This window comes from Scleropages formosus, chromosome 25 (genome assembly GCF_900964775.1).
Source record: "Scleropages formosus chromosome 25, fSclFor1.1, whole genome shotgun sequence".
NCBI lineage: Eukaryota > Metazoa > Chordata > Actinopteri > Osteoglossiformes > Osteoglossidae > Scleropages > Scleropages formosus.
The window spans coordinates 17,674,088-17,694,873 of record NC_041830.1 but is presented as its reverse complement, the minus strand read 5'-3'; the positions used below and the strand labels follow the sequence as shown (position 1 = coordinate 17,694,873).

Genomic DNA, 20,786 nt, shown 5'->3' with positions numbered 1-20,786 from the left:
CTACATCCAGAACGGTCCAGCAGACGACGGCCCTCTGCAGCCAGCAGTCCCCTTGTGACGCCAAGTGACCCCCGACCCTAACGGGACCCCACGTGGTCCGCACAGGGTTGCGCGCACACCGTCCTGGACGGGTCGGCGCGTCACGGCAAACTCCACGGCATCCAGCACCCTGATCCCTGGCCCGGCTGACTTCACCGGGGGTCCCAGGTTTCAGTGGAGCGGAGTGGAGTGGATGGAGTGGACAGTGTGGAGGTGCCCCACCTGCCCCTTGCTCCTCTCTTGTGTCACGTGGTGCCCAGTTGTGCTCACTGATGCCCTGTTTTGCCACGTGTTACCCAACAATACCCCGTTTACCCCGTGCTGCCTCCTCTGCCCTGTGGTGCCCCGCAGTGGTCAGCGCGCGGTGCCTCTCCGCTCCCCCGTGGCGAGCAGTGCGCATGCGCAGTGCGCTGACGCCGCAGCTCCATGTGTGAGAAGCGCATTATTTGGCAGCGGAGCGGCGACGGGGCGGCTCGAGACGGGGCATCCAGGGCTTTCAACGGCGATTTACCGGAGCGCACGGCCATCGACGGCTCGAGCGGCGGCCGTTCGACCCCCCGAACTGCTACCTCTACTCCGTGAGTGAGCTGGGACGGGCACGGGGCGGTTCGCGGGGTTTAAGCCGTTTTATTTAGTGCTAGCCAGCTAGCTAGTTATGAGGAAAAAGTCTTCCTCCAGCGATGTGTGGTGACTGAGTGAGGGAGTGAGCGCGTGAGGGAGGGAGCGGGCGAGAGAGAGAGAGAGAGAGAGAGAGAGAGAGAGAGAGAGAGGGAGCGAGCGAGTGAGTGAGCGCGTGAGTAGGTAGCAAAAATCCACATCTCATCTCTGTCCGCGCACATCAAATTTAAAAAAAAAAAAAAAAACAACGTTTCTTCAGATTCCGCCCACTTATTCTGTCTTTATTAATAAAGTTGTACTGGCGGCTATTCTCAAAGTCAATAGATAGTTTGTGTGAACTAGTTACACTTCGAACGCCTCGTTATCTTTTCGCTCCTTCGCTTCGGCCGACGGTTCGGCGCCGGGCTCGCGAGGTGACTGTCCGCGCGGCGACCCGTGAGGGAGGCGGGAGTTGGGATTCTTGTTGTCGGAGAGCTCGCGCGCGCACTCACTCACTCACCGTCCCTCTCCTCTCTCTCGCACTCCTCCGCCGACTTGGTTTTCGGCTCCACGAAATTCGAAAGAAGTGACTCGATACGCGCTACTCGTTTTTTCTTTAATCCTTAAGTTAAATTGTAGGAAGACACAGCGGATTGCTGTTGGAAAGTTTGTGATTTTCGTTAAAAGTAGTTTAAATTTTCCGCTATTTTTTTTTTTTCTTTTTTTTTTTTCCGCCCTCCCTGAAACGCAAGCTAGTTTAGCTCGCGGCTAACGCCTCAGTCAGTCCCATTGGCTCGAGCGCCGAGTGGCTCTTTCTGAAGCCTGGCAAGTTGAAAACCAGCGCTTTCTCATTGCGTTAAAGTCATCCTTCTACTTGATATCTACACAAGGTTCGTAAGAATCGCTTCTCCTCCACCTGACTGTGCGAAATATTGTGTTTAAGTAGCTTTCTGTAAAATAGGTGTGCGAGAGCGCGATTTTAAATGTCTGGTTTTGATGTCTTCCTGGTGTAGCCGGCTTTCTGAGGGGGCCGTTGGGGGTGTGTGTGTGTGTGTGTGTGTGTGCGCGCGCGCGTTTGAGAAAGAGAGAGAGTGTGTGGGGACCGGCCGCGCTGTAATGGTGGACGGTGTTTGTGTGCCTGCTTTGAGCCCCCAGTCGTGGCACTTAACCCGACTGGCAGCCGGGCTGCGGGTCCCTGTCACAATAAAAGTCCCTCAGTCTTCATACTTGGACAGCCACCTTCTTCTTCCTCGTCTTAAAGCGACACACACTCTATATTTATACGCACACTGAGAGACAGGCACACTCAATGTACACATGTGTTCGTTCAGCAGATGCTTATCTCCAAAGCGACAGACTTCCTAGAGAACAGTATGTGTGTATATACGTACTAAAACACTGACACAGACGGGGCATGTTCTCGTGTGTGTGTGTATATATGCGCGCGCACACAGACTGTCGCTTCTACTCTGATGACTTCAGTGGGCTGTGCACACAGCAGAATGTTAACACATTTCTCATCTTCACTGGATCTTTCGTAGTTTCCCTGGCATTAGATACCATGTTGGAATACTTTTGTGATTACATTTATTCATTTAGCAGACACTTTTTTTCTCAAGTGACTTCCAACTAACTCTATGTAGTGTTATCAGCCCACACCTTATTCACCAAGGTGACTTGCACTGCTAGATACAGTATTGACAATGAGTCACTCATCCATATATGAGTGAAACACATTCTCTCTGTGTCATTCACACACTATGGGGGAACCTGAACAGCATGTATTTCGACTGTGGGGAGAAACCAGAGCACTCGGAAACCCACGCAGACGTGGGGAGAACATGCAAACTCAAACCCTGCTCAGTCTGTGTAATCGAACCCATGTCCTCTTGCACCACCCAGGTCCTGTGAGACCCAGGTGCTACATCTCAAAGGAGAATGCAGTGAGTGCATTACTTCAGCATAAGGAGAGATTTGGATACAGACATGTTATTCTGGAGTACAGTTAATTTGTCACATTCCACCTTATGAACCAGTATACAGTTGATCCCCCATCCTCTGTTTTGTTTGCTAATTCTAAGCTAGTGTAATTAATGTACCAAATAAAGTTGTTGGTACAGTTTTATTTTGCACAGATGAGTTCAGTCAAGATTATGGATCTTGTCAAAATGCTGCAGTGGAAAAAGTCTTGAGTTCTAAAAGGTTAGTTTGACCTCGTGTGACCCCAGCATTACAAGCAAACCAAAAACTGTACAATTTCATAATTTCCTTGAATTGTATGAAAACTTGTTAGACCCAAACTGTTGCACTCAAAGTAGATGTTGAAGTGCTGTGACTGTGGCCTGAAGACAGTTTACACAGCTGACTGGTCTGTTGTTTCTCCTTTACATTTTGTCTACAGCACTTCATAAGAGGGGGGGGGCGTGCGGTGGCACAGTGGGCTTGACCGGGTCCTGCTCTCCGGTGGGTCTGGGGTTCAAGTCCTGCTTGGGGTGCCTTGTGACGGACTGGCATCCCCTCCGGGGTGTGTCCCTCCCCCTCCAGCCTTACGCCCTGTGTTGCTGGGTTTGGCTCAGCTCCCCGTGACCCCATATGGGACAAGCAGTTCAGATGATTTGTGTATGTATGTGCGTGCACGCACGCGCACTTCATAAGCGTGAAGCTGACAGTGCTGTTGGGTTGGAATGCAAATGTGTACACGTAGGTTTCTCTAGGTAGGTGTACTCTACTGAGCGTCTAATAGCCGTCTGTGAAAAGGAAACCAAAAGTAGCTTGGCCTCCTAGATGGTGGTGAAACCACATTGTCATCTTGCTGAAATGGGGTATTGCATGACAAGTCAGTTTGAAGAACTTTGTGAATCAAATATATCATAATTGCATTTTTATTAAATTGGGGCTCAGGTTTTGGGTATGCGTAGTGCTGTATCTGTACACTGTGGCAGGAAACTCTTGAGTTGCGTTCCTGTTGTTTCACTGATTTAATTAAAGGTGAAGGTTCCTGTTTGGTTTCCAAGACTCCTGCACTTTCATGTAGTGCAGTTTTCGATGATAAGGCATGTTTACCATAGGTAAAGCAGTGTGTTTGTGAGTGATTAATTTCCGGGGAAAACAGTGTTCTATTTGAAAATCTTTGATCACATCAGTGCATGGTTTGTGAGAACACCCTCTTGAAAGAAGTTAGGTTTGAGTGACTCTTCCAGGATGACCATTGCTATGTTCAGTCTTTCTTTTCAGAGTACAGTTCATACAGTGGGCTAATACATTGAAGCACTGTGACAGCGATATATCTGCCATTTTTTTCTTGCCAGTTCCCAAGATTGCTATTATTTGAGGGCTTGTGGCTGTTGAAAGTGGGTCAGGTTTGCAGAGAGCCTAGAGAGGGCAGGTTGGTAAGGAATGATTCCTTGCTGCAGTCTAAGATGGAGGGAGGAGGGTACATTGTCTTTTCTTTCTATCAGCAGAAGTAGCAACTTGACAGACAGAGGACCATGTCTGATGATCTTCAGGTTGCTTAGGTGTTTGGCCTGCATCATCTCTGTATGATGACCATGTTCAGTCCCATGATACGCTGCAACCTGAAAGACAGAACAACAAATTGATGATTCAGATGGTTGTGCTGTGTCGTAAACAACAAGTTGTAATATTGTGTGATGATGCGTCAGTTTGACTACATTGGGCAGTCCTCATTAGAGCTGATCATATTTAAACCTGTAGTCAGTACTGTGCTGGGCCAGATAACGTCTGAGACATCCTCTTGGTCTCTGTGTGTAAATGAGGTGGTGCATGACAACTGTGCAGCCCAAGTTTTTGCACATCACCTGTAGATCAGTATGTGAGAAATGCATTGGAGTCATTTCATAATATGACTGAGCTGCCTCGGTGTGAGCAGTGGTGGAGAGCATGAGGAGCTGTTGAGAAGGTCCTCTTGTAACTGGTTTTCGATCACTTGGATCCTGTAGATGTGACATGCACCATATAAAGCAGGGCGACTGACCTGCTCGACCTGATGGACAAGGAGAAGAAAGTCTGTGGGGATGGTTGGAAGGGCATGTTGATGTGGTAGACCAGCATGGGGGGAGAGTACTAGGAGACTTTACCAATCAGCACAGCACTATAAATAGGCAAGAGAACACTCCCAGGCCTCTTTGGGACACTGAAGGCAACGTGTGTATGATTGGATGTTTGATTATCAACAGAGATGTTTAAAATGGGCCGTCATACTTCCTAAACCATGGCAGAAACCTTGAAGTAAAAGGCCATCTGATTTTATCACAGTACACATAGAGAATTTTTTTTTTTTTCCCTTCTAATTCCAGTTTGCACACTCCTTTATGTTGGCATTTCTGGTAATCTGCACCCCTTTAGCATGAAGGGAGAATGACTGGAGGATCATATTGGGATATTTGGTGTATGGCTGTTTGGAGGAAATGGGATGATTGGCTGTGGCCACTCTGGTGGAATAAGGTGTTCTATAACCTTGGTTCAGCTGTGTTTTGTTGTCTTTCAGCCTTCTAGAGGATGTAACAGTATGGCTCAATAAGAAGCTGTTCTTATGTCTCTTGCTGAAGAATCCTGTGTGCAAAGATGTAACAGTTTAGCAGTACAGTTGAATGGACTGAACTGGCATTAGCATATGACAACAGAATTTTAAAAAAAAATCAATTTTTTTTTCAGAATGGTAGGCTTGTTGCCTTGCTAAGCAGTTTTGTTCCCCCGAATCAAATGTATTCAAATATTTGAACTCATGTTTCTTCCATCTTGCCAATCAGTAGCAGCGATTTTCAGTCACCGTTGCCCTGTGCCCCCTCATTACTGAATATTAGTAATAAACTATACTGGTTTGTTTTGGGGCTTGTCACATAAATTAGAAAGACTACAAATGTGTGATTTAACAAGATGTGTTCACTGTGTTGAATACCCTACTGGCTTCTCTGCACTAGTGTGCAGCTGAGCTTTGTCCTCTTTCGACCTACTTATTCTCTCTGGTGTCCTGTAACTGGTAGCAGTGGACCTAGGATGCTGTCGGAGAGTATTTTGTACTGGTCTGCTTTAATCTGTTCAGTGCTCAACCTTAGTGTGTTGTTCATTACTGACCACAAACATTTTATGTCCTTCTTTGAAAGTGTCCTTTACTAGTGTGTTCCATATTTTTTGTATACTGTTGTTGTGAACCTGTGAAGTCCTTACTACTTAGTGACTTCCTTGAAATTAGTAGTCTTTGTACATAGGTGTGTGTGTGTGTTGTCTCCTTGTGTGTGTGTGTGCATGCTGTCTTGCTGGGGGGGCCAGGTTGCTCTGGCAGAGTTTCCATTTTGTGAGGTAACGCCCTTAATGGTCTGATCTGACACTGTCGCTAAAATGGCAGGACTTAACCCCTTGTGTGCCAGGCTGAGCCAGCTGAGGCAGCCTGCCAACAACTGCCCTGAGAGTAGTGGGTTACCACCACTTCAGCGCATGGCCTTCTGGCTTGATGACGTCTCCAGAGCAGTCTGCCCCACCCCTCCCTCTCTGCCTTCCTCTCTCGCCCAGCACTTGCTGTCACGACATGGCCTCTCTAGGCTAAGGCCCTGGATGCAGTGCCAGCTGCAGCCTGAAGGGAATCACCATACATTGGGCAGAACCAGCCCTGCAAACCCCTTGATGGCAGTGGCTACCAGGCTGAGTAAAGCTGTACTGTCTTGGTGTTCAGAAAACACTGGGAGGGGATTGGGATGAAGTATTTTAAAACCAACAGCTGACTCTTAAGGGCCATTTGAAATGATTAAGATTTTTTTCCTCTTCCTCTCATATACAGTGGTATTTCCTTGGAAAAAGTAAGATGCTACACCCTTTATGGTCCTAATGGTGCTGTTGTGGTGGAGAGGCATATGGTACTTGTGTTCCAGTATGCCAGCATGTAAATGCCCACAGTCACACGTGTACAAACCTACCTCATGTCACCATGCTGCTGAGTTGCAATCCTCAGTAGGGAGGTCATTACATCAGATTCTATAAATACTGTGAGATAGGTGGGTGGGATAATGGGGGGGTGACGTTGTCCTGCCTTGGTACTCATGTCCCCTGAAGAAAAGGAAATGGCTGCTGTGCAGCAGAGGCCATTAGTGTCCGCATGCTGTTGCTTACCTATGTAACCTGCAAGGATCTGATCTTTCCTTAACAGAAGATCTGCCTATTGAAAGGAAGCTGGCAAGTTTTGGTTCAAATCATATGAGGGGTTCTCAGCCATACAGTTGTACACTTTTTTTGTTAAACCTGTGTTTGTTCAGTAATGTTTCCAGGTGGCGGGGGTGCGGTGGCGCAGTGGGTTGAACCACAGTCCTGCTCTCCGGTGGGTCTGGGGTTTGAGTCCCGCTTGGGGTGCCTTGCGACGGACTGGCGTCCCGTCCTGGGTGTGTCCCCTCCCCCTCCGGCCTTACGCCCTGTGTTGCCGGGTTAGGCTCCGGTTACCCGTGACCCCGTATGGGACAAGCGGTTCAGAAAGTGTGTGTGTGTGTGTGTGTGTGTTTCCAGGTGTAACTATAGGTAAATGTCTAAAGCTTTGAAATATATAAGCAGTGTTGGGTGAGTACTGAGGTAATCATGTTGGATCTGTGTATTTAATGGGGGGGGACTGTGAGGGGGGTAACACTTGGAAGGTGGCCATCTTGGGGTACTCCAAAAAGAAGGCCTGCCTTGTAGACCACCATGACTAACTAGCACTGACTGAATTAGCCCCCACCCCACTTCCCACATGTTGATCCTTTGTTCTTCTCAGATCCATGTGCCTGTGAATATTCATTAATTGCACATGGATTCTTGACTATTGGTAACAGCTACTGTGTCCTCCTGGTAGTTACAAGGATTACAAAGGGATGTTCTCTAGTTTACTTGGGTCAAAGGTGTCTTTATTTGCATAACATCCCTTGTGCACTGTTACCAAGCAGTGGTGACACTTTCTTTGTAATGATGATGCACAAAAAGCTTTAAAGCTGTATTGAAAAGGAGTTTTAAGAGTTTCTGGTATCCTCCATAGGATCTCTGGAAGAGTTTGAATATGATGCTTAATGTTTACAGCTCAAGGTGTGGAATAGAAAGACAAGATGGAACAGAGCAGTACTTAATGAATGACATTTAACTGAACAAAGGATTTAGGTTGGATGTGGATGTCAAGGAGTTAGTGGAATGAAGGGGTATGGATCCCTGAACTAGGTGATGTCTGTCCCTCCAGTTTTCTAGTCAGAGCAGTTGGGTCTGTGTGTCTGGCCCTTTAAGAGCACCAGCCGTGCCAGATCAGTCCCTCCTGCTGTACCATACTGGTGCTCTGGAATGCCATGTGGTGTCCGTCACTGCCGCCGTCACCCGGGCCCTCCTCCTCCTCCTCCCCAAGGGGTTAAAGGCCGCCCACCCCTTCATTCACAGCCAGACCGGTTCAGGCCGGTTCTCAGGGAACCGCTTTGTGTACCCCTCAATGCATTCTGGGAAGGGTCATGTGTAGCTGCAGTTATGTCACTGAAAGACCTTGAGTCAGCTCTCTTCACTGGGGGTGATCTGAGTGCAGCAGGTAAAGCATGTTATACTGAAGGAGGATGCAGCCTGCCATCAGGGGTTAACAGTTCTTCTGTGGAGGGTGCAGTTATTTGTGCACCACTGCTGCAAGGGTTAACACAGTTTGTGTGGTTTGTTATGCATCACTTTGTTGGCACAGGGCCAGGGTCTACTATTTATTTATTTCATTTCGTTTCCGGGCTACCCCACCCCCACAAGTAGTAGTCAGTTCCGTGGATGAATGAACAAATATGGTGTCCAGGTTTCCAGTCGGGGAGTTGTGGTGATGTGTCACAAAGCACTTTATAGATTTAAGTTAAAGCTATGGACACACAGTCAGCATTACTTCATTACAGCCTTGTCTTACCTCATTATAGTACATACAGTGTACTGTTTTACACTGTACTGCAGTTTAGAATGGAATCTAATCCACTTACCTTTCAGTTGTAAGTCCATTTCCTCAGCTATACCTTACCCCTATGGCTAACTTAAGAGTGGCTTGTGTGAAACTGAAATCCTGCCAAGATGCCCTGACTACTTGTACACTGATGAGTTGGAAGATATTGTGTGATATAGAATAAGGTGAGATATCAGTCACACAGGAGCCTGGCTGCAAGACCATGATGGTGAACAGTGTAAGCAGGATGCGGTTTTTGACATGGTTTACATTTATTCATTTAGCAGACACTTCTCCAAAGCGACGCATGTCTCAAAGAAAAATACAATGAATGCATCACATCAGCAGAGGAAGTTTTACCAGTGGTCTTCATTGTTTGAAAGTGGAGTCACATGTTCACACTACCCTCTTCTCCCTCAGGTGCAAAGATGTCGGAGGAGGCAGTCCGACAGACGCGCAGCCAAAAGCGGGCCTTGGAGAGGGACGCACCCCCTGGAGAGCTAGATGGAAAACGGTTTCGGTTGGACAGAGGAGTAGAGTCCAGTGGGGCCCTCCTCAGCTCTGGAGAGGTAAAAGCAACTATCAAGGTGGAGGTACAGGCAAAAGATGAGCCTGTCGACATGAGCACCTCTAAAAGGTGAGCACCAACCTCAGATCTACCTGCTTTCAGCTGTGCATAGTGAAATGTTGGGTTGAAAGTACATGGTATAGTCAGTAAGTTGTTAGACTGGCCCCCGCATGATGTTTTTATGGTTATGATAAAGCTGTTATACTGTTACATGTGACTTGTGCGGCAGTGGTTCGTAACCTGAGCAGTGTGTCTTATAGTGGCCTATGCCATGAATATTGTAAATATATTTGTAGAAGTTTATATACAGAAAACATTGTCTTTGGTACCTCTCCAGTCATACTGTCCCTCCAGCTCAGCTCTTGGCCTTTGCTCTTGTCAGGCATGTTAAGTGTAGTTCTTACACTTTTTGATCTAAACACCAGGTGGGCAGCATCACAGTTACAGTTTGACTTTGCTGCTGGATTTTGGTACCCAATAGGATGCTCAGTTATTGCACTGCTGACTATTTTGAGCTATTTTTGAGTGGTTCTTCCATACAGAGCTTGGTATATGATTTTGCCACCATGTTGGAAAAATGAGTACAAAAATTCTGGCTTATTCTTTATAGTTAATTTGTTAATTGAACACAACCCTGGTTTGAGTGGTTTGTAGAAATACCTCTTAAAACATTTTTAAAGTCAGTATGGAGTATAAATGACTTTGGCTAGCTGATTGTGGGATGAACTGTAACGGTGAAAGTTGCAGGGAATGTTGAGCTGAGTGAGGCCCTGAAGGGTCTCTCACCTGTATGTGGTTGTGAGCAGTGTGGGAGGTCTTGCTCAAACAGGAAGTACGGAGCAGTGTGCCTTCAAGGGGGAACGTTGGCGGTCGCTTCAGCACCCCTCTGCCTGATATACAGACAGCATGTCACAAACCAGTTCCAGCTGGCTGTTGCCTTGGTTTCCTCTTTGGAGGGAGTGGCTGGGGGAGGAGAAAGTGTGAGAGTCACATGATGACATGAGTGGAAATACATGGGTCATGTGACTACTTTGGCAGAATGGTTAAAACAAGAAGTAATGTCAAAAAGATCTATGAATGATTTCCTGGGTGAAATGTTTTTGTTAGTTTTCTTAATGTGATTGGTAGTGATTGACCACTTACACTGCCAAAATTGACCTTACCCCTCACCTACACTATTCTACTAGCCTCATAACATCCTGCAGGGGTCATCCTGTTTATTTGTACTGAACTCTCCTGCTGTTTTGAACTTCAACATGGCATTACATTTTTGCCCTCCCTCATTAGACAAGTTTAGGGAAAACCTGCAAAAAGATGACCGAATCAAAGGCATTTTTATTCAGCTGTGAAGTTAGCATGTAGTTGTGGGATTGGTGTCCCTTCTAGCAGAGGGCAACGTGGACACTTTTCCTGTGTGTTGGTATTTCCTTGAGTGCACCATTTGGCAGGGGCATTGAGGACGCTAGTTCCGTGTGGTCGCATCACAGAGGAAGACTAACTGCAGACAATTATGGCTTTTGGAGTAGAGTGGGTCTACACAAAGTACTTGCTATCTGATCCAGTTTTAACTTCCAAAGGGGTAATGCAGCAAGTTCTATGGGAAATCTCTCCTGTTGGGTCTGTCCTGTGGTCCTGTGCAATGGCAGACCAGAAACCAGACAATGGCTCATTTTCAAATACTGGGCTTAGTGGCATTTTAATTGTATTTATTTCTACCTTAATGATCAAGTTGATTGTGGGGACTGACAGGATGGAAGTTTGAGTATAAACAGGACATTGCTCCATGTTATACCATTCAGCTCTGTACACAATTTGAAGGAAATGAACAATGATTACCCTCTAGTGAATGGTCAGGGTCATCGTCTTGAGTCTCTGTCATTCATGACTTTTAAAAAGTTGCTAGGGATTTATTGAAGATGAGATTCAGATTCTGAAGCAAGAGGAACTATGACCTGATCTTGTGTAGTCTGGTTGGACAGGTGAGTACCTCTGTGGATTAGAATTTTATATTTCAGTATACCTAGATACCACTACACCTGCAGATTGCCTAGCAGTGAAGTGATTTTTATTTAAAATGATGTCAACAGCTGCTGCTGCCTTGGCTTTCTCCTTCCTGAACAGGTCTTGTCTTTTATTTTACCTTTTGGAAGATTATGTCTGTCTTGTTACAATAGTCCAGATGTTTTTTGTGGTTGTGTGTCCCCTGTAGTGATGGGAATCTTGAGAGACCCCCACCGTCACCGGACATCATCGTGCTGTCAGACAACGAGCCGTCCAGCCCGCAGATGAATGGGTTGAGTCATATTGCCAAGGAGACGGACACGGACCTGCTGATGGTGAGTCCTGCTCAACACCATGGAAGGTGTTGGTCAGTGCCTAGGTGAGAGGCTCATGCCATGTCTCTGTGAGCAGAGGAGCAGCCCGGAGGAGCGCACGCGAATCATCAAGCAGCTGAAGGAGGAGCTGCGGCTGGAGGAGGCACGGTTGGTGCTGCTGAAGAAGCTGCGGCAGAGCCAGATCCAGAAGGAGAGCACTGCATCAAAGGTACCCTGTCCTTTGGGTCACTGACACACTTTGACCAGTAGACTCTGTGTGGTATTCTGTGTGTTTGAGAGACAGTGAAAGTAGGGCAAATTGAATTTTGTCTACAGTGTCCGTGTACCTTCTAATATGGTGTTATCTCTTGCCTGTCAGTCTTCAGGACCTCCTGTGGCCACACCACCCCCATTGGTCAGAGGCAGTATTCCTGCTGGAAAGGGCTCCCTCCAGGTGGGTGGAGACTCATTCCCTGTAGGTCAGGGGTTCCAAGCAAGGAAGCCACAGTACCTGTGCGTGTTTGTGTTAAGTTTGGTCTTTTCCATCCGTTTCCAGGTTGTGTCTGGCCGCACTTCAAGTGCAGTCATCCCACCTCCGCTTGTGAGAGGAGGGCAGCAAGTCTCCCCCAAGCTCAGCTCATCTAGTGCCCAAATTGTAATGCCACCTCTGGTCAGAGGGGCTCAGGTGAGCACCACAATATAAGATCGATCGTAGAAAAATTTAAAAAAAAAAAAAAAAGCGTGAAGCCTGTAAATATTCCTGCTCTTATGAATGGTTGTGTGTACCCAAGGTATAATTTATATATAATCAATCCAAATGCACAGAAGTGAGTAACACAGCTACCAGTTAAATATGGGTTTAGGAGAATTTATAGATTGCCGTGCTATTGTAGAATGGAAATGCACTAAGCTTATATTTTAATTTTAGAACTGTTGGCACTCTGTAAACCTGTTGACTCCAAAATGAAGCACTAGGTCCAGTGGTGGGTGCATGTGCAGAATATTCTTTTTGAAATAATTGCTATTTACATTTAAATGGTCTGTCTTAATTATGATTGATTGTTAAAAAAAAAATGTTTTGGTTTGGTTTCCTTTGGAAGGGGGGATTCCAGTGAAGGTCTAGGTAGTGAATGGCTTTTTGAGATTTGCTCTGAATGTGTTTTATATATATATATATATATCTCTCTCTCTGTCTGTCCCCCCCGATCCCACCCTTTAGCAGGTGCACAGTCTCCGCCAGCAGCAGCAACAGCAGCATACATCGTCTGGGCCGCCTCCCCTATTACTGGCCCCCCGCGCCACCGTGCCCAATGTCCAAATCCAGGGTCAGAGGATTATCCAGCAAGGCCTGATCCGCGTGGCCAATGTAGCCAATGCCAGCGTCCTGGTTAACATCCCACAGGTCAGGGTCTGGTTCGCCTCTTGCTCTCACACTCGCACACACTTAAGCACACCTTTGTTTAGGCTGCTCCCACCTAGCAAATGTATTATCACATGGCCCTTTGGGCAAATACATAGAACAACAAAGTCGACTTCCCTCCTCACAGGCCTCCCCAACTACCTTTAAGGGTTCATCTGTGACCTCCCAGGCTGGGCTGAGCAGCACGGTGAGTGCCAGTGACACCCCCGCCAGCCGACAGGCAGCTGCCCAGCTTGCACTGCGCAAGCAGCTGGAGAAGAGCCTGCTGGAGATCCCACCCCCAAAGCCACCTACACCCAACCTCAACTTCCTACCCTCAGCTGCCAACAATGAGTTTATCTACTTGGTGGGGCTGGAGGAGGTAGTTCAGAACCTACTGGACACTTTGGGCAAGGGTAAGTGAAGCCCCTGGGACTGCACCCAGGGCAGAAAAAGACCTCTCCCCCACCCCCCACCCCCCTTCTTTACATCGGTCCTTCCATTCCCAGGCAAGTCACTGGTAAACCCTGTGACAGCCACTGTCAAGGAGCCCTACAGCTGCGCCCAGTGCAAGACGGACTTCACCTGCCGCTGGAGAAAGGAGAAGAGTGGCACCATAATGTGTGAACAGTGCATGACTTCCAACCAGAAGAAGGCGCTCAAGGCGGAACACACCAATCGACTGAAGGCCGCCTTCTTCAAGGCCCTGCAGCAGGAGCAAGAGATTCTCCAGCAGACGGCCTCTCCTGTGTCACACTCTGCTGCCTCTTCTTCCTCCTCCAGTTCCTCTTCCTCTTCTCTGTCCTCGGTGAAGGCAGATGCACAGGTCCTGGTGTCTCAGCAAATGAAACAGGCCGGCAACTCCTCTCTGCACAACCGAGGGGGCGCAATTTCACGGCAGCATTCTTCCATCAAACAGGTATATGTGCACTATTTTGGCCCATGGGACTGTGGCATTGTAGGGTTTTCATCAGGGCTTTAATATTGGGTCAACATTTTTCTGATACTTTTGTCTCCTACAGCCACAGACGCCCAGCCAGCTTTCCAGGGGCATCCAGCAGGTGGGGGCCCGGGGCATCCCCCACACGTTCCCTTCGTCCTCTCAGCTCCAGAATGCTGTTGCCGCAGCAGCGCTGGTCAGCAGGCCAGGTAAGCAAGCCATGCGCACCGGGGCAAAGACCACCAGCAGCAGTAGCCCCTCCACCAGTTCCTGGAAGAAGCAGCATCCAGTGAGCACAGGTAGATCCCGCCCGTCACCTTCTGTACCCAACTGGCACTCTCTGCCGCCTCTTACCTCTCCCTGCTCTGGGTCTGGGTAGACATATATATGTAAGTCCAGAGAGTAAATGTACAGTACATAAGAACCCACTTGTCATATAGGTGCACAAATGATTTGACACGTGTGAATCCATTTGCTGTCAGGTCACTGGTGGCTTTCTTAATTGGATAACCCTTAGTGGGGTTGGAAACTCCAATTTTAACACTGGACTACAGGCTCCTATCTTGAAACAAGTGGGTGATGAAGGCCTTGTGTGTCTCACTGCTAGGCCGTGTTTCATCCTGGCCTGGTAATGGCTGTTGGAAGCACCTACCCAGAACAGTCTGCTCTATGGTCTCTCTCACTCTGTTTTGCTTGGTGGCGGGACTGTTCTCTCGTTGTTGTGGTGGTTGTCATTTCTGGTAGTACTTACACCATCAGTGGTTTTAAATCTTTATTTTTTTAATCCCCCTCCTGATCGTATCACTCATTGTGTTACTGATGACAGAGTGAAAGTATGTTCTCTCTGTAAGAATGTTAAGCATTTAATCTTTAATATGAATTTTTAGTACATTGAGATACTTTGCAATTTTAACACTCTAAGTAGCTAGGATATATATTAAAGCATTTACCATTTGTGTGTGAAAAACTTAGCTTTTTTTGCTGAGATTAAAGGGTCTTTACAATGGTCTCTCCCCCTCAGGAGTCACCATGGCCTACGTGAACCCCAGCCTCTCCGTGCACAAGGCCTCATCGGCTGTGGAGCGCCAGAGAGAGTACCTCCTCGACATGATTCCGTCACGCTCCATCTCCCAGGCCGCCAACACATGGAAGTAAAGTACAGGAGCATCCTAGTTGGCCTTTTCCATCTTTACCTTTGTAACAGTCAGCAGATGCTGGGGACAGACCTGGGACTGCGCACCATCTCCCCCGAATCGAGGCAAAATGTAATACTGTTGGAACTAGACTTTTACAGCCCTGCTTTTTTCCCCCAAGTCTGTGGATTCAGTTCCTGGCCATACTTCTCTGGGACAGCAAAATATTGAGCAGAAGTGTACTGGCCAGAGCAGCTCCCCGTTTTCTGTTCCTCCTCTGGGCTCCTCCTCCACCTGCTTCTCGGCACCGACCTCCTGACGATGCGACTGGGCTGTTTACCCTCAGAGGTGTCCTGGAACTGCTGTTAACAGCTTTGGCATGACATTGATTTCATACATGTGACCCTCAGCAGTTTCTCTGCTGGGTTCTGTGGAAGTCACTGGAGCAGTGGACCGCCACGTGGACTGGCATCCCACCTCGCTGCTGAACATCACAGAACCCAAAACTGTTTTAGCTTTCAGCTTTGGGGAACAAGACTTTAAAAGTCCTCTTTTGTTAAGAGGAAATGCATGAAGCTGAAGACTCAGGTAACACAGGGTGTGGTGAAGGGGCTGAAAGTTGGGCATTTTTAGTTTTTACACCGATAACTTTACACAAAGCATTTTCCCCGACTGCTCTGCTCAAACTGAATGGATGTTTGGGAGTCGCAGTTTTACAGCAGACAGAATGGCAGGCTAGTACCCAACACAGTGCCCAGGACATTGAACAATATGCACCAGTTTGCAGGATCTATTTACAAAGTGTTCTTAGAAATGATCTGTGAAGAGCTGTGCACCTCTCCGAAATAGAAAACGGGCGGAACAAATACTAATGCAGTGACGGAGAATTTGATACGTTTGAATGTATAACTTGTTTTTTTTGTCCCCCCCACACACCCACACACACACGTGTTTGCTCTGATTTCAGCACCAGGCTGCTGTCCCTGAGGCTTTTTTTTTTTTTTTTTTTTTTCTTTGCAGTTCAAATAGAATTCAGCTTCCAAAGTGTCGGGTTTTTTTTTTTTTTTTTTTGAGGGAAGGACCATGGGTTAGACTGACAAAGGGTCTTGTCCCAGACTCAGCACTCTGGACGATGATGAACGACGTGTTCTAGGACTGCTGTAGCATAGAGGCTCAGGAGGTGGATTTTGGAGGAGCAGCTGTCGCTGGAGGAAAAACACCCATGTTTTTAACATGCTTCGTTATGGAGCTTGCTTAAGGAATGCAATAAAATAAAGTTAAACTGACTTTAATTTTAGGGTTGCCATTCAATGTCGTGTGCAACTTGATTGTTTTGTATTTTAATATGTGAACTGATCCAAGTTGATCTGGATGGCGTTTTGTGCCCTCACCTGTGGGCCGGTGCGTTCAACAGGTGGTGTCCTCATCTGAACCGCACAGATGTTTAAGCTTTCACTGGTGACCTTCCAGTTTCCTGTCACTTGTGATTTTGTTCTTATCCTGCTTCCACACACACACAGTGTCTTTCTTTTCCCTTTGTCGGTCTCTGCTTTACGGCCATTACGGTTTTGTTGCGGCACATGGTACGTGTTGGAGAAACACTTCCGGTGTCCCAACTGCCTCTCTAGCACCTCACACTCTGCCACCTTTACCTCCCTCTTTCCCTCCTTCCTTCAGTAATATTAATAAAATGCTTTCAGCCCATCTGTGTTCCCAGTGTAATTACCACTGTTTTAGATGCACATTTCTTTTTGTTTTTGACTTCTTAGCTGTATTAATTCCAGTTAGAATTTTGATTACTTTGAGTGTCATCGTTCCAGGGGCTCATTTACCAAACTTCTGTAAATGTCTGTTTTGTGTTAAATGCATAAATGGGTTTGTTAGCGAATAATAAAGGATAAACCTTGCCTGTTACTGCATTTTTGGGTAAAGAAAAAGGGTGCAAAGTTTTGTAGCAGTGAAAATATATGGGGGGGGAAAAAACAAAGCTGAGGGCAAAAGCTTAGTGTGCTGCACCCAGGGAAGACGATAGATGGACACGGACACACGCACACACACACACACACAATGAACACATACACACCTCCCGACCCCTTGAGTTCTCTAGCCTGTCCCTCGGCCCTAGGTTTCCGTGTGGGCTGCAGGGCACAGTCCTCGTGGCACACAGGACCAGGGCCGCTTTCAGGGCTCCGAAAGCCCGAACTTGTTTGAGCAGCACTATGTACTCGTTGTTATGGTAACGAGCGTCTTTATAATATAAGTTCAGAGTATTGTTCTGGGGTCCATGTGACATTAAACATCAAATGCCACTGTTTTATACAAATCATACTGCATCTACCTATGTAGACATTTATTCATTTAGCTGACGCTTTTCTCCAAAGCAACTTACAACATTAAGGTCACAATTATTACCGTCATCTACCCATTAATACAGTAGGGTAATTATACTGGAGCAATTCAGGGTACTACAGCAGGAGGTGGGGATCGAACCTCCACCTTTTCTTTGGGTCCGAAGGCAGTAGCGCTAACTGCTACTCTAGTAGCTGTCCCAACAACATCAAATGGATAATCTACTGTGCATCATATTAGCAGTGTGTGGCTGAGGTGTAGCCTTGAACCTAAAATGACCTAGGTTCAAATCCTATGTCGTGCTGTAGTAGCCTTGATCACGACACTGTTTTCTAACTTTCATCCCATTAGAATCGAAATAAGTCAGGGTGGGCGGAGTTTACACCTTTTGACCCCAAATTTGCACCCCGACCCCACCCCGCGGACATGCGCAGAAGAATGCACCGGCAAACCACTTCCGTTCCCCACCAAGTTGACGTGGACAGCGTGGTCGCTATGAGTCGGGCTGCATCGACGGGAAGAGCTTAACAGCGTCAGTTCCGTTGGACGTCGGATCTCTGTATAGATATTAATTATAGCCTTAACATTCCGTTACTTTGTGTACCTTGACTGTGACGTATCTGCTTTGTTAGTGTAATACATAAATAACATACTTTATGCTAATAGTGGGATGATGTACGCAATTTGGATGGATCTAAACGATTTTATTTTTTAAAGACGCGCTATTATTTACGTGTAATAATTAACGCCTGCGGTCCTGCACCTACCACTGCACCAGGGGGCGCTAATGCGTTCCGCAAAGGTGCCGCGGCCGCTTCTCAGCGAACCATAAAAGGAGACGTGTGGTGACGTCACGCAGCTGGGCTTCCCGAAGAGGGAAGATGATGGCGGCGTCCAAGGTGAAGCAGGACATGCCTCCCGCGGGGGGCTACGCGCCCCTCGATTACAAGCGGAATCTTCCCAAACGGGGCTTTTCTGGTCAGTGAGACGCAGATGTGTCGCTATTAAATTAAAAACCGCGCTCTTCACATCGTCACAAAGGAAAGGGAGCGGCGGCCATGGAAGCACCGCGGCTCGAGTGCTGTGTGTGTCGTCACGCGCTGACTGACTGATACAGAGTGACTGTTCTTCTGTTAAATTCAAATTGTGTTGTTGTGGTTGTGTTCTCTTTCTTTCTTTCTCTCTCTCTCTCTCTCTTTACAGCGTTTACAGTCCATCATCAGCAGCGCGCAGAAAACGAGGGACTCACTGAGTGCATATTATCACATGATTATTTTAATATATAATATCATGTATCGCCCCGTTTTCACTCCACTCGCTCAGTCAGTCCTGCCGCCGGACTTGGGACAATTACCACATCATGTGGCACATGATTTACCGCACATTATGCCCCGTTTTTACCCTGCATTGCGGCGCGTGCACTGCCAGTCCCGTCCGTGTTTCTGCATCAGGACTCGAAGTGGTGCAAACAGGCCAAGAGCGACTCGGTTGCTATGACGACACGGCGCTGCAGACGCTCCTTTGTGACTCTGGTCCCCCCCCCCCAGGTTACACCTTGTTCGGTATCGGTATCGGGGTGATGCTCTTCGGCTACTGGAGGCTCTTCAAGTGGAACCGCGAGAGGAGGTGAGAAACGTCCTTGTGGACCCCCAGTCCCCCCCCTCCACCCCCATCTCACACCCTCGCTGTGTGTTGTTGCAGGCGTCTGCAGATCGAGGAGCTGGAGGCCAGAATCGCTCTGCTCCCACTGCTGCAGGCAGAGCAGGACAGGAGGTGAGTTCAGGCCCCGGGGGGGGGGGGGTGTTTTCATTTCTCTCATTTATAGATTGATGCGTTTGGGCTCCGACAGCCGTCGCCGCGGGGGCCGGGGGACGTCAATCGGAGCCGCCACTCGGCTGACACCCGGGGTGCCTGAGAGCGGGAGGTTTACCTTTGGGGGGGGGGCGACGTGTCAGAACACACCTACTTCATTATAGGGCTGAGCGCTAAATCACAAATCACATACACTTATCTTCATTAGTGGCCCTGATGGGTTCCCTTTTAGGTAAAGTAATTACACTTCAAAAGTACATAACAAGTTTGGTAAATTGAGCAGGACTTCCCGAAATTTTCCAAAAACTTGGTGACTTTTTTTAAACTCTCAGTTCACAGTAGTTATTTCCAAATCAGAACAAGCTTTATTGCCAAGTATGTTCACACATACAAGGAATTTGTCTTGGTGACACAAACTTCCACATATCTGATGGCCATTTGGCAGAGCTTGAATGAACCCGTGTGTGCGTGTGTGGTTCGATGCGCAGGACGCTGCGGATGCTGCGCGAGAACCTGGAGGAAGAAGCCAAGATCATGAAGGATGTCCCCGGATGGAAGGTAAAGGGGTCCGGATCCCATCCGGTGCCGTCGGACGCCGGTCCGCGGGATTGGTGACCCGAGTGTCTCGGCACGGCCTCCTGGCGTACATCCGCGCGGGGCTCGACCCGTGGTTCGCTGCGTACAGTCGAGACGTACAGTCAGTTTGGGCGTGTCGGGGTTCAAGGTTCGAAGCCGCCTTGCTGTTCGCGGTCGCTGTTCACGGGGTCGAGACCGGATGCGCTGAGGTTTAAGACGTGCGGCTTTCGCGCGGCGTCACTTTGCTGTGGTGTCAAGGCCCCCGCTCAGCCTAAGGCCCGCTGTGGATCCTGTCCCCCGGGCAGGTGGGCGAGAACGCGTTCCACACGGACCGCTGGGTGCCCCCCACGAACGAGGAGCTCTTCAACCTCCGGCCGCAGGAGCAGCTGCTGCACAAGAAGTTTGGTTTCCAGTGGTACGTGTAGGAGAGGGGGCTGAGCTCCGCCCACCAGGCCTCCGAGCTCCGCCCACCGGGGGCCGACCAGCTGCCGGAGGACAGCGGCTTCCGCTGTCCGTCACTTGACGTTCCTTGTAAATGTTAATAATTAAATGTGTTTTCTGTACTCTGTGTTCCACTGTCTCTTTTGGTTCCTGTGTAAACAGTTCTGGGCACATAAATCAGGCTATAACTGCAGCTATGCTTGTGTGTGTGTGTGTGTGTGTGTGTGTGTGTGTGTGAAAGGACTGGCTGTGATGAAGTGTTTGGCACTACACCCACTTCACCCCTTGCTCTTTGGCCACGGTCAGCTGACTGACCTGCAATTACCCCATTGCTGCCGCTCAGGGGCGGAGCCTCACACCTCCAGTTTTGCTGTGCCACTGCTCTCAAAGTCTCCATTGTGTACCATGGGGGGGTCCTGCACTCCAGACTCTTGGCAGCACCGCGTGACTCGGGCTTCTGCCTCTGGTCGTGTGTGGACAGCTCTCACACACACACACACACAGACAGTCACCCTCTTGGCTCCTGGACATAGAGGTCAGTTGAGGTCGCCTACAACAGCGGGTTGTTGGTTAACTGGATGGGGATACTGCAACCCCCACACCACTGCCTTGCTGTACATTTTCTTTTATTCAGACACTTTTCTCCAGAGCAACATCCATCTCTCTCCGGTGCGCGCACACACACACACTGAAATC

The 20,786-nt window shown here is 48.2% G+C and overlaps 2 protein-coding genes across 5 annotated transcripts; both read left to right on the top strand.

Annotated features, from left to right (window-relative positions):
• The first annotated feature begins 334 nt into the window (after positions 1-334).
• Positions 335-15,937, top strand: LOC108921622 (transcriptional repressor p66-alpha-like). Of its 3 annotated transcripts, none has more exons than XM_018731159.2 (11): positions 335-617; positions 8,978-9,194; positions 11,335-11,461; positions 11,538-11,669; positions 11,820-11,894; positions 11,997-12,125; positions 12,660-12,842; positions 12,988-13,255; positions 13,349-13,758; positions 13,862-13,988; positions 14,801-15,937. In XM_018731159.2, the coding sequence occupies exons 2-11, from the start codon at positions 8,986-8,988 to the stop codon at positions 14,932-14,934; spliced, it is 1,794 nt and encodes a 597-aa protein (XP_018586675.1). In that variant the 5' UTR covers positions 335-617; positions 8,978-8,985; the 3' UTR covers positions 14,935-15,937. The 3 variants fall into 3 exon arrangements, with proteins under 3 accessions (XP_018586675.1, XP_018586673.1, XP_018586674.1); XM_018731157.2 differs by having other exon boundaries at positions 336-617; positions 13,862-14,078; XM_018731158.2 differs by having other exon boundaries at positions 337-617; positions 13,009-13,255; positions 13,862-14,078.
• A 1,839-nt stretch (positions 15,938-17,776) lies between these two features.
• ndufa13 (NADH:ubiquinone oxidoreductase subunit A13) lies at positions 17,777-20,212 on the top strand. Of its 2 annotated transcripts, XM_029249015.1 has the most exons (6): positions 17,777-17,793; positions 18,040-18,239; positions 18,809-18,887; positions 18,963-19,034; positions 19,562-19,631; positions 19,955-20,212. In XM_029249015.1, exons 2-6 carry the CDS (start codon positions 18,143-18,145, stop codon positions 20,072-20,074), a joined length of 438 nt encoding a protein of 145 aa, XP_029104848.1. In that variant the 5' UTR covers positions 17,777-17,793; positions 18,040-18,142; the 3' UTR covers positions 20,075-20,212. The 2 variants fall into 2 exon arrangements, with proteins under 2 accessions (XP_029104848.1, XP_029104847.1); XM_029249014.1 differs by having other exon boundaries at positions 17,785-18,239.
• The last annotated feature ends 574 nt before the right edge of the window (positions 20,213-20,786 follow it).

Bases quoted from the DNA above. Each gene is read 5' to 3' on its own strand.
- ndufa13 (XM_029249015.1), top strand. From the start codon at position 18,143: ATGATGGCGGCGTCCAAGGTGAAGCAGGACATGCCTCCCGCGGGGGGC. The intron at 18,888-18,962 runs GTGAGAAACGTC...GTGTTGTTGCAG, and splicing joins AAGTGGAACCGCGAGAGGAG to GCGTCTGCAGATCGAGGAGC. The intron at 19,035-19,561 runs GTGAGTTCAGGC...TTCGATGCGCAG, and splicing joins CAGGCAGAGCAGGACAGGAG to GACGCTGCGGATGCTGCGCG.
- LOC108921622 (XM_018731157.2), top strand. From the start codon at position 8,986: ATGTCGGAGGAGGCAGTCCGACAGACGCGCAGCCAAAAGCGGGCCTTG. The intron at 12,126-12,659 runs GTGAGCACCACA...CCCACCCTTTAG, and splicing joins CTCTGGTCAGAGGGGCTCAG to CAGGTGCACAGTCTCCGCCA. The intron at 14,079-14,800 runs GTAGATCCCGCC...TCTCCCCCTCAG, and splicing joins GCAGCATCCAGTGAGCACAG to GAGTCACCATGGCCTACGTG.